The sequence below is a fragment of the Nanorana parkeri genome, unplaced genomic scaffold, assembly GCF_000935625.1.
Source record: "Nanorana parkeri isolate BGI_ZX_2015 unplaced genomic scaffold, ASM93562v1 scaffold554, whole genome shotgun sequence".
NCBI lineage: Eukaryota > Metazoa > Chordata > Amphibia > Anura > Dicroglossidae > Nanorana > Nanorana parkeri.
In genome coordinates, this window is record NW_017306822.1 from 339,413 (window position 1) to 352,302 (window position 12,890).

At 46.0% G+C, this 12,890-nt stretch overlaps 1 protein-coding gene across 1 annotated transcript in view; it reads left to right on the forward strand.

Moving 5' to 3' along the window:
• The window catches only part of LOC108791491 (E3 ubiquitin-protein ligase RNF220-like), a 39,490-nt gene extending 38,956 nt beyond the window's left edge, over window positions 1-534 (forward strand). Inside the window, exon 11 of the mRNA XM_018561997.1 lies at window positions 463-534. Within this exon, the coding sequence (XP_018417499.1) occupies window positions 463-534 (72 nt within the window). The remainder of the gene's footprint in view (window positions 1-462) is intronic.
• The last annotated feature ends 12,356 nt before the right edge of the window (window positions 535-12,890 follow it).

Below are 12,890 nucleotides of genomic sequence, written 5' to 3' on the forward strand. Positions count from 1 at the left end.
AAGAAGGGCTTCTGATGTGAATCGGGGGAACCTGATATGAAGGGGGGATGCTGATATAAAAGAAGGGCTTCTGATGCGAATCGGGGGAACCTGATATGAAGGGTGGACTCTGATATGAAAGAGAGGCTTCTGATGTGAAAGGGGGGACTCTGATATGAAAGAGGGGCTTCTGATGTGAAAGGGGGGACTCTGATTTTGAAATCTTACACTGGGGATTCTGAAATTTTACACTGGGGTGCTTCAAGATTTTGCATACATTTCAGGGGTACCGTGACTAAAAAAAAGGTTGAGAAATGCTGCTATAACATAAGTATCTTGATAAATACATAGCACCATGTCCCCCAATGCTGCCCTCCCTTCTATTTTTATCAATAATATGTAAATCTATTAAAATATGTTTTTATTTATATTTCATTGAAGTTGAGTTTCAGCTCAGAACTCTTGTGACTTCTTTCTCTACAGGGAACAAAGAAGCTGTGCCCTCAGTGTAACACCATTACATCTCCGAGTGACCTCCGCCGGGTCTACTTGTGACCGGCAGACCATCCCTCAGCAAAGTATAGCAGGAAAGTTGTACGTGGCCTCCACCAGTGGACTATGACTGAACTGGGCACCAAGAGTGATGTCAGTAGTGTGCCCTATGCTTGCTGTTTCTTACTAGAATATTTGACCACTACCACACTTGTTATGGCAACCAATGGATAGGTTATGATTGTTACTGAAATAGAGAGCACACTTTTGTAAAAATTGTAATATTCCAACAGACTCGGTCACATGACTCCTACCTTGCTCCTTCACAGACACCACCTATTACAAGAAAGACATTCACAAAGGACATATAGCAATTCTGGACCAGTTTTAGATGTGACTTCTATACTGCTATCTAAAGGCTGCCAACATACTGAAACTGCATATCATTCATGACTTTGAAAACATAAAAGTACAGTCATTTTGCTGTAGGAAGAATTTCCAATGTTAGCGTCAATAACCAAAAGTTAGAAAGTACAGGCCAACTTACATTTCTGCTCTAATACTTGTGCGTTTAAAGGGTCGGTCCAGCAGAATCTGATTTTTCAGTGTTTAGTAGATGCTGTAGCGTTAAACCTCCCATTGATTTATAAGGGACTCTATTGGCGAGACCTCTGTGTTGAGTTTTCCAGGTTTGCACACCTGCTGTAGCCATTATGAGGGACTCCCACCACCCCTGTGCTGATTTCCTGGGTCTGCACACCCGCTGTCCCTATTGTGAGGGACTCCCAGCTTCCTTGCACTGAGTTACCAGGTCTGAACACCTGCTTTGCCCATAATAAGGGACTCTCACCATATCTGTACTGAATTCCTGTGTCTGCACACTTGCTGTGCCAATATTGAGGGGCTCCCACCTTCCCTGTGTTGCTTTCTCAGGTCTGCAGACCCGTTGTGCCCATTATGAGGAGCTCCCACCATCCCTGGGTTGAGTTCCCAGTTCTAAACAACTGCTTTGCTCATAATGATGGACTCCCACCATCCCTGTGCTGAAGTCATGGGTCTGCACACCTACTGTGCCTATTATGAGGGTCTCCCAGCATCCTTGCACTGAGTTACGGGATCTGCACACTTGCTTTGCCCATAAGGAGGGACTCCCACCATCCCTGCACTGAGTTCCCAGGTCTGCACACCTACTGTGCCGATATTGAGGGCATCCCACCTTCCCTGGGCTGAGTTCCTGGGTCTGTCCACCATATCTGTGCTGAATTCCTGGATCTGCATACCTGCCAATAATGAGGGCCTCCCACCTTGCCCGCACTGAGTTCCCAGGGTTGGAAACCATGTCTGTGCTGAATTCCTGGGTCTGCACACCTGCTGTGCCCATTATGAGGGACTCCCACCATCTTTTCTGTACTTTTATCTATTTTATATTATGGAGAATGTAACAGGAGTAGCTGGAACACTCATAGGTGGGTGGGAACACCCAACACTGCCAGGTAGACGTTGCCCACCAGTCTCTAAAATATTACTGTTGGGTGAGTTGACCCTTTAACAGCATTTTTGTGCCCTGTTGTGCATTGGGACATGTTTGTTATATGTGTTTTGAGGGAACGTCCTGCTATTTGTGTACAGCCATATGCCTTAAAGTAAATCTAAATCCTACCTTGATGACATTTAGTTTCCCAAGCATATAAAGCATATGAAACAATTACCAATTTTTATAAAATACTGCTTTCACCTTTTGATATCCATTGTCCCATCTCAGTGCTGCTGATCTCCTCCAGCCTCTGGAGATTCTAAGTAATTGGGTTTAGATTTTTAAACATATGCATTACATTTGGCACCATTCAGCATCTTTCATTTCTGCGATGGAGGTACTAGTGCGAAACCACAGTCACACCTCAACCCGCAGTATTTTAATGCACCACACATCAATGCATTGGAGAGAAGTGTAATACATACTAACAAATACAGCACAGAACTCTCCGATGGGTTTAGAACATTGCTGAACTCTGGAAAAAGCAGCTAGCAAAGCAATGAGAAACCTGAAAATGTTTACCTACAGACTGCTGTTGCCTTGGTTACGGCAAATATATATTTTTTGTCAGTTTTAGAAAAGCGTAGCCGGCTTCGGAATGAAATGGAAGGGAATTTTTTTAAGAACGTTTAATTACAAAAAGTGCTTGTGTAGCTGCAATATGTGTGATATTAATTTTGAAGTTTTCCGCTACGGGCCAATGTTATTTGGGTGTCAAAGATTGTTAAAGTGGAAGTTCACCCTACAATAGCTCTGTCAACAAAGAACAGTCACATAACCCAGCCTTTCCCAACCAGGGCGCCATGGCATGCTGGTGTGCCTTCTGGCTTCCTCAGGGGTACCTCAAACTTTTGTGGTAGTGGGACTGTGAAGTGAAGGGGGGAGGAAGGCTGAGAAGAAGGGGGCTTCTGATGTAAAAGGGCAAGCTGTAATGTGGAAGGGGGGCCACTGATATGTAAGAAGGGCTTCTGATGTGAATCGGGGAAACCTGATATGAAGGGGGGACACTGATATGTAAGAAGGGCTTCTGATGTGAATCGGGGAACCTGATATGAAGGGGGGCCACTGATATGTAAGAAGGGCTTCTGATGTGAATCTGGGAAACCTGATATGAAGGGGGGACACTGATATATAGAAGGGCTTCTGATGTGAATCGGGGGAACCTGATATGAAGGGGGGATGCTGATATAAAAGAAGGGCTTCTGATGTGAATCGGGGGAACCTGATATGAAGGGGGGATGCTGATATAAAAGAAGGGCTTCTGATGTGAATCGGGGGAACCTGATATGAAGGGTGGACTCTGATATGAAAGAGAGGCTTCTGATGTGAAAGGGGGGACTCTGATATGAAAGAGGGGCTTCTGATGTGAAAGGGGGGACTCTGATTTTGAAATCTTACACTGGGGATTCTGAAATTTTACACTGGGGTGCTTCAAGATTTTGCATACATTTCAGGGGTACCGTGACTAAAAAAAAGGTTGAGAAATGCTGCTATAACATAAGTATCTTGATAAATACATAGCACCATGTCCGACTCCTGCTGACATTGTGACATTATGGCATTGCCCAGCCCTCCAAAGGGACACAGAGGGAGCAATTCCCAAGCAGGCTTTGCATTTAGAAGACTTAGATAGCATGAAGGGGGCCTGGGGACGCCATGAGTTGAACTGGTAAATGGTCGCAGTTTCCAATGCTGACTGCTGGACAACCAAGTGCGGACAGAAGTCCAACATGGTTGCTATTCACTTATCGAGGTACATTTGCTATATGGCTGTTTATTGTTCATAGAGCAATTGTAGGGGCAGCACAGTGGCGTAGTGGTTAGCGCCTTGCAGCACTGGGGGTCCCTGGTTCGGATCCTGGCCAGGTCACTATCTGCAAAGGAGTTTGCATGTTCTCCCTGTGCTTGCATGGGTTTCCTCCCCACTCCAAAGACATGCTGGTAGGTTAATTGGCTCCTCTCTAAGTTGGCCCTCTGTGTATGCATGTGAGATAGGGACCTTAGATTGTGAGCTCCTTGAGGGCAGGGACTGATGTGAATGTGCAACTATGTAAAGTGCTGTGTAAAATTGTTGGCGCTATATAAATACCTGTGAAAAATAAATAGGGTAAACTTCCACTTCAAACCACAGTTTCAAAGGTAATAGGGGGGAATATCCTAGTGGGGAATATCAGATAATGGAATGGAGAAGAGTGATGTGAATAATGACTATATGACAGCGACCTAACATTCCCAGATTTAAAATAAATGCAGCTAAAAAGGGGAAAATATAAATCTTTCATGGGTAAGTCAGCAGAATTATAATAATTAATGACTGAATATTCATATGCATATGTGCAGCTTTCTTAAAATAGGTTGGGAGGGTAATATCTGGATGACTGCAACTGGGAATGCCTATGGAACAGCGAGTCTAGTCGGGCTGGGAGATTGGGTTATATTGAGTGAGAATGATTCCCCAAATTTGTGTTTTTGTTCCATATTGTGTGTTTTTATTGATTTGTTAATAAAGCTTGTACATTCCTTTCTATTATTTTGTCTATGTCAAATAATATTATTGGTTACAAGCAAGTGGGAGTGCTAAGTGGGGGCTCTGCCTGCTATGAATGTTCAGCGTTGAAAAGCAACCAGCCAATCACAAGAGCAGTTAGGACTGTACAGAATGCCCCCCTGGTTGGCTGTAAAGAAGGGTCATTGGAACATTTGGACAATTTCTGAAAATCTTACAAGCTGCAGAAGTCATTTTTAAAGTGGCCGTGCCTTAAAAAAATATGGAAATACAAGCAGCCTGTTAAAGAACAATAGTCAGGTAAGTCCAATCTTCACTTACAAACAGAGCTTGCCCTGCTGCTGGAAATGTCAGCATTTGACACTTCCCAATGTGGTTCCATCCGCCAGCCACTATGTCAAAATGACATAACAGCCGATGGGTGGAACCACAGAGTGTAGCAGGAAACACAGCATTGGTTAAGCCCGGAACTATCAGATCTTAAACATGGCTAGTTGACATACAGAGGCAGCTCTAGAGTTTGCGAGGCCATAGGCGAAACTTAAACATGAGGCCCCACTCAGGCCCATAATGGCTCTGTAGGGTCTCACAGGGCTCTGTTGGGTCTCACTAGGGCTTTGTGAGGTTTCCCCAGCCTGGTTAAACCCCACAGAGCCCTGGTGAGACCCCACAGAGCCCTGGTTAAACCAAGGCTCCGTAGGGTCTCACCAGGGCTCTTTAAGGTCACACCAAGGCTCTGTAGGGTCTTAGCAGGGCTGCTCTGGCCATGTGTCATCAATGCTGTGTGCGTAGCCTCTCACCAGCACTGTGCGGACCGGGTCTGACCAGGGCAGTGCAGGCCACGTCACGCGGGCGAAAGCGAGCAGGACTGGGTGACGACGACTCGAGCTGCCTCTGACGTTAAACTTCGCCTTCCCAGCCAGGTTGAGATCCTTGTGCGGTTGATGGGAGGGATGACATCTCTCCTCATTGGCTGGTGGTCAAAGCTCCAGAAGACAGCGTGGATGGACGAGGAAACGGATGAGCTCTCAGCTTGACAGCAACAAGGCTGAAAGCTCATAACTTTGCCTGGCTGCACCTGCAAGGTAATACGTCGGCCGCAAAACCCTTGGGAGCGCGAGGCCGTAGGCGACTGCCTAATTTGCATAATTAAAGAGCCGCCTCTGTTGACATAGCTCTACAACGTTTGCAGTCTGTAGTATGTCATTCTAATAAATCCACCAATTAGCTGTGTGACATTCAAATATAGAATTGAGATTGTATCATGAATATGTTCCAATACTGTGGTCAACAGTAGACAAATGTTCATAAAAAAAGATGTCTTGGGTCTGGGCATTTGAGGAATTGACACCTAGATGCTAAAAAATCCCAGACAGGACTTGTAGGCTTTGCTGCTTAAAATAAAGTTAATCAAACTATCACCTCGAAAACCATCAAAAGAATCCTACCGACTTTGTGACTGCAAAAGCAACAGAAAGGAAGAGAAAATAATCTTTACACCCAAATTGTCAATTCTGCAATTGTTTTTTTCAAAGATCAGAACACCTATGTTCCATCTCTAATAAATTCTAAAGTAGATATCGTAGGGAGAAGACAAATATTGATAATAGGCTTTAGGAGCTACATGCAGGTGCAAAACATTATGTTCCGGCCATATAGAACACCTCAGGGACAGACAAAAAGGTTAAATGGACCCCGTTCAATGCAGAAATGTTGTGTTTGGACTGGCTGCGATCGGGGCGATGCATTGGTGTAGCTACGGCTGATCCTTCGGCTAGCTTCGGCCATCTGAACCTACTGAACCGAAGGGCTGCTGTACAGGCTATTCACTATAGCCGGTACAGCTCCCGAAGTTGGCCAAGCGGCTCAGTTGAGCCGAAGGCATATGCTTCGGCTCGACTGAGCCAAGGTGAAAGCTGATGTACGGTGATTTCAGCTGATATACGTATATGTACAAGCCTGAGGTGAATTAACTGAACAGCGTTCGTCTCGCTTCACTTCGGGTCCGTTATTCACTCAGCTGCCAATGGCAGCTGTGTGAATAACCCCCCTAGAGTCCAAACCACATCCATAGCTCTAGAAATTAGGTAGCATGGAAAATGTATATGGTAATTCATCCAGAGCTTGTGCTAAATAAGGCAGATTGGTGGAAGGTTCAACATGCTCCCACCAGCAGGATAAGCCACACTACCCAAAGCCATAAAGTATATTTTTCTCCCTTTTCTTTTTGCAGCAAATAGAGAGATTTCTGCGTAATTTTCTCTCTTGTCTTTTTGTAATTTTGTTTTACTTTTGTACATTTCTTTATGCACTGCCTGCCTGGGGATTATTAAATTATAAAATGAAATAAGTGTCTTTCTGAACACTAAGCTAAAAATTCATACTCCTAGAGAGACTGTGCGCTGGCAAACTGCAGATGGTGGCAAGCTACTCTAAAGGTGCCCATACACCTTACGATTATCGGACGATAATCGTATGCGCTTGCGCTAACGAAAATACGGCAAATCAATTACCGCATTTCGTCCATTAATGGTTAATTACGGCTAAATGATTCTTGCGATCATCGGGGCAGGATTGGGGCTGCCGTACGAAAATCGTACGACTATTCGATCATCGGACGAAAAGTTTCGTCCGATAATCGTAAGGTGTATGGGCACCTTTAGGGAGTTATTCACTATTAAGCCGAAAGATCCAGCCATAGCTTCGGCTCGCTTCGGCCGCCTGAGCCCATTCGGTTTAGTAGAACCGAGGGGGTGCTGTACGGGCTATTCACAAAAGTCCGTAGAGCAGCCGAAGGCAGCCGAGTGGCTCAGCCGAGCTGAAGGCATATGCTTCGGCTTGACTGAGCCAAAGTGAAAGTTTAAGCCTGGAGAAAGGTCAGCCGAATGGCCGACCTTTCTCCATGCAAATGACAGCTGGACGGAGCCAGCCGTGCTCTCACGGTTGGCTCCGCCCAGATGTAATGACAGGTCAGCGTCCCCAAATGAACTGGGGATGCTGATCTGTCATTAAAGAATAACAAGTGGGCGGAGTTGGTTCTGATATCACAGCCAGCTCTGCCCAGTTGTTACTCATTGGCGGGGACCTGCTAGAAGACTCTGGCAGGGGCCAGCCAATAGGAAACAGCTGGGTGGAGCTAGTGGTGATGTCACTGCTACCTCCGCCCAATTGTTTATAATTTGCCCGCATCTGTCAGAATGCAATTTTGCAGCGGGAGTATGATGTCTTTTTTTATACATTTTTTTTCTTTAAAATATTTTTATTTTATTTTTAATTTTCCTATTTTATTACATTTACAAAAATAATGTTTCAACCTTTTTTTTTTCATTTAACTATTTTCCTATTCTGCTCTCTACTTCGGAGGCATTTGGCTATTCACTTACTGCTGTTCGGCCCCTATGAGAATAGGGGCGAACAGCAGCGAGTGAGCTGCTGGAGCTTCGGCTCAGCCGATCCAGAGTTGAACTCCTTCTGCACTTCGGCTCAGCCAAACATGCAGAGCATGCTCGGCTGACCGCAGCTGATGTACGGTTGATTTTAGCCAATGTATGGCTGAAATCAGCCGTACAAGCCAGAAGCGTTCGGCTCACTCCACTTCGGCACGGTTATTAACTCGGCTGCCATTCGCAGCTTTGTGAATAACCACCTAAGTTGTGTGTATGGCCAATTAGAAAGGTAAAAGTGCACTCGGGGAATCTCAGAATCTCAGATTGGGATATTATTAGCCAGTGCGTGGCAATTACGGTTGTTACTTGTGCCGAGACTGGGGAACTTATGATGTACGGTGATTTCAGCTGATATACGTATATGTACAAGCCTGAGGTGAATTAACTGAACAGCGTTCGTCTCGCTTCACTTCGGGTCCGTTATTCACTCAGCTGCCAATGGCAGCTGTGTGAATAACCCCCCTAGAGTCCAAACCACATCCATAGCTCTAGAAATTAGGTAGCATGGAAAATGTATATGGTAATTCATCCAGAGCTTGTGCTAAATAAGGCAGATTGGTGGAAGGTTCAACATGCTCCCACCAGCAGGATAAGCCACACTACCCAAAGCCATAAAGTATATTTTTCTCCCTTTTCTTTTTGCAGCAAATAGAGAGATTTCTGCGTAATTTTCTCTCTTGTCTTTTTGTAATTTTGTTTTACTTTTGTACATTTCTTTATGCACTGCCTGCCTGGGGATTATTAAATTATAAAATGAAATAAGTGTCTTTCTGAACACTAAGCTAAAAATTCATACTCCTAGAGAGACTGTGCGCTGGCAAACTGCAGATGGTGGCAAGCTACTCTAAAGGTGCCCATACACCTTACGATTATCGGACGATAATCGTATGCGCTTGCGCTAACGAAAATACGGCAAATCAATTACCGCATTTCGTCCATTAATGGTTAATTACGGCTAAATGATTCTTGCGATCATCGGGGCAGGATTGGGGCTGCCGTACGAAAATCGTACGACTATTCGATCATCGGACGAAAAGTTTCGTCCGATAATCGTAAGGTGTATGGGCACCTTTAGGGAGTTATTCACTATTAAGCCGAAAGATCCAGCCATAGCTTCGGCTCGCTTCGGCCGCCTGAGCCCATTCGGTTTAGTAGAACCGAGGGGGTGCTGTACGGGCTATTCACAAAAGTCCGTAGAGCAGCCGAAGGCAGCCGAGGGGCTCAGCCGAGCTGAAGGCATATGCTTCGGCTTGACTGAGCCAAAGTGAAAGTTTAAGCCTGGAGAAAGGTCAGCCGAATGGCCGACCTTTCTCCATGCAAATGACAGCTGGACGGAGCCAGCCGTGCTCTCACGGTTGGCTCCGCCCAGATGTAATGACAGGTCAGCGTCCCCAAATGAACTGGGGATGCTGATCTGTCATTAAAGAATAACAAGTGGGCGGAGTTGGTTCTGATATCACAGCCAGACTCTGGAAGGGGCCAGCCAATAGGAAACAGCTGGGTGGCACTAGTGCTGATGTCTTTTTTTATACATTTTTTTTCTTTAAAATATTTTTATTTTATTTTTAATTTTCCTATTTTATTACATTTACAAAAATAATGTTTCAACCTTTTTTTTTTCATTTAACTATTTTCCTATTCTGCTCTCTACTTCGGAGGCATTTGGCTATTCACTTACTGCTGTTCGGCCCCTATGAGAATAGGGGCGAACAGCAGCGAGTGAGCTGCTGGAGCTTCGGCTCAGCCGATCCAGAGTTGAACTCCTTCTGCACTTCGGCTCAGCCAAACATGCAGAGCATGCTCGGCTGACCGCAGCTGATGTACGGTTGATTTTAGCCAATGTATGGCTGAAATCAGCCGTACAAGCCAGAAGCGTTCGGCTCACTCCACTTCGGCACGGTTATTAACTCGGCTGCCATTCGCAGCTTTGTGAATAACCACCTAAGTTGTGTGTATGGCCAATTAGAAAGGTAAAAGTGCACTCGGGGAATCTCAGAATCTCAGATTGGGATATTATTAGCCAGTGCGTGGCAATTACGGTTGTTACTTGTGCCGAGACTGGGGAACTTGGGGTTGTCACAATAATCTGCCAGGGGGGGAAGCTCGATCTCTGGGGACACGTGACAGACAATGAAACTTTGTGGGAAGTTCTGGACTTTATAATGTGAAGTAGGTTACCACTTCCTGTGTTCTTCAAAGAAATGCAAGCTTTTCTTGAAGAATTCCAAGGATGGCCGAATCTTATGTAATTACACCAAAAACCCTAAGCTAAAGTGTGGGTTTTCTGGGCACAAATCTTAATTTAAAATATTTTAACCATAAAAGCCGCAGTCAAAAAAGTTTATCTCCGTTAACAGTATGCAAATTGTACAGCACAGAACCCTCATGTGTTACGGTGCATATATTATATTAAAAAGTTAATTGCGATGATCACGCCAAAGGTGTTACTGAAGTACTGGTGGCTGTGAATTCCTCAACGCGTTTCGCTGATGTCAGCTTCTGCAGGAGGATATGACAGCACTTGTAAACCAGCATGGGATCAGGTGGAGAAGAGTAGTACCCCCGGGACATTGGCTGCCCCCCAGGGGGACGCAGGAGGAGCGACAGCAGCACAGGGGGTGTCACCGTGGGACCGCAGTATAGGTAAGCTTCTCGCTTGGGTGTTGGGAGGTGTCGGGCACAGATCAACCCCTGCTGCAGCCTCTCACTTTGTGACTTGCTACAAAGATATAATGTTGCAGAATGAGCACTGGGGGGAGGAGACTGAGGAAATGCTTCCTCTTGCCTGCAGCAGACTGATCAATGGGGGAGAGGAGGCTGAGGAAATGCTTCCTCCTTCCTGCAGCAGGCTGATCACTGGGAGAGAGGAGACTGAGGAAATGCTTCCTCCTGCCTGCAGCAGACTGATCACTGGGGGAGAGGAGGCTGAGGAAATGCTTCCTCTGGCCTGCAGCAGACTGATCACTGGAGGAGAGGAGGCTGAGGGAAGGCTTCCTCTTGCCTAGTGCAGACTGATCACTGGAGGAGAGGAGAGTGAGGAAATGCTTCTCCCTGCCTGCAGCAGACTGATCACTGGGGGAGAGGAGGCTGAGGAAATGCTTCCTCTTGCCTGGAGCAGACTGATCACTGGGGGAGAGGAGGCTGAGGAAATGCTTCCTCTTGCCTGGAGCAGACTGATCACTGGGGGAGAGGAGGCTGAGGAAATGCTTCCTCTTGCCTGGAGCAGACTGATCACTGGGGGAGAGGAGGCTGAGGAAATGCTTCCTCTTGCCTGGAGCAGACTGATCACTGGGGGAGAGGAGGCTGAGGAAATGCTTCCTCTTGCCTGGAGCAGACTGATCACTGGAGGAGAGGAGAGTGAGGAAATGCTTCTCCCTGCCTGCAGCAGGCTGATCACTGGGAGAGAGGAGACTGAGGAAATGATTCATCCTGCCTGCAGCAGACTGATGGCATCTCAGCCTAGAAAAAGTTACTGACTAGATTTCAAGGATGGTTTTCTAATAAAAACAAAGGGACAGTGTTGTCCCTTTTTGTGCATCAGCTGGATTGGGTGATGATTATCTCATATCTATGGGTGCCAGAGGACCCAGCTTCTTAGGGAGCCATAGCTGGTGATTTAGAGGGTCACCTGTACACTTGTGACAACAGCGCGGTAGAAATCCATAAAGTATCACGGCGCTGGCGTAACTAATGAACTGCAGGGATGTGGCTCAGGAGGTTTAGTTGCAGCAGGTGGTCGCAGCTTCAATTCCAGGTTCCCCCTGTGATCTGAGCACAAACAACAAAAATGACAGCATACTGTATCTGTGAACCTAGACCGATCTCTCAACCACAAACTGAATGTTAGCAAAACAAAAACTGCTGAAAGGGTAACTCTGATGAAACTCTTACTCAATTCTAACGAGAAAACCGAAAGCGGTTGCTATCTATAGAACACAAGAACGTCTCCGCTTGGTAAACTTTTATTCTGCAACTTTGCAAAAAGTAAAATTTCTGCAAACCAGTTGATAAACGTTTACGTTTGGTAACAGAGATGGAACCCGAAAGGGGATTTTAGCCGATACGGCTACTCTTCCCACAACAACAACAAAAAACACTGAGAGGGTTATTCACAAAGCTAGCCGAAGGATCAGCTGTAGCTGGGGCTGCCGGAGCCCTTTGGTTCAGTAGAACTGAAGGGCTGCCGTACGGGCTATTCACTATAGGCCGTACAGCTCCCGAAGCTGGCCGAGCGCCTCAGTCGAGCCGAAGGCATATGCTTCGGTTCGACAGAGCCCAAGTAAAACCCGAAGTGGGCCGATCGTCCGTCCGAAAGGCTCGCAACTGACAGCTGGGCGGAGCCAGCCGTGATCTCGCGGCTGGCTTCGGCCAGTTGCAATGACAGTTCAGCGTCCCCTGGTTACCTGATAACCAGGGGACGCTGAAGTGTAATTACAATGAGAGCGCAGCGGAGCCGGCCATGAAATCACCGCTGGCTCCGCCGAGCTCTTATTGTAATGATAGCAGGTCCCCACCAATAGTAAACAGTTGGGCGGAGCTAGCAGTGATTGTTTTCTACCTTTTTTTTCAACTTTTTTTTGTATGACGCACGATATTTGCGCAAATGTTTATCAAACAAGTGTCTGTGAAGGTTCTCATTCATCCAGGTCAGGGTATATCTGTAAAAAATAAGTCAAGGCAACTGGACTTGCTGTATTTTTCTTGAAGAAAAACCATCAAACCACCCAGATAGCAAAAAATACGAAATAACGGATATTCCGAAACGAAACAGAACGAATTTTTTGACGGCGCACAAGTCTACAAGCAATTGAGCTGCAAGTTTAAAATTGACTTGCTAAACTATTGCAGACTTGCCAAGCTTCACAATTTTGTTGCACAATTACAGCAAGTCTGCATTGCAAGTCTCCATATCAACGTGCTTTGCAAAAGTGCT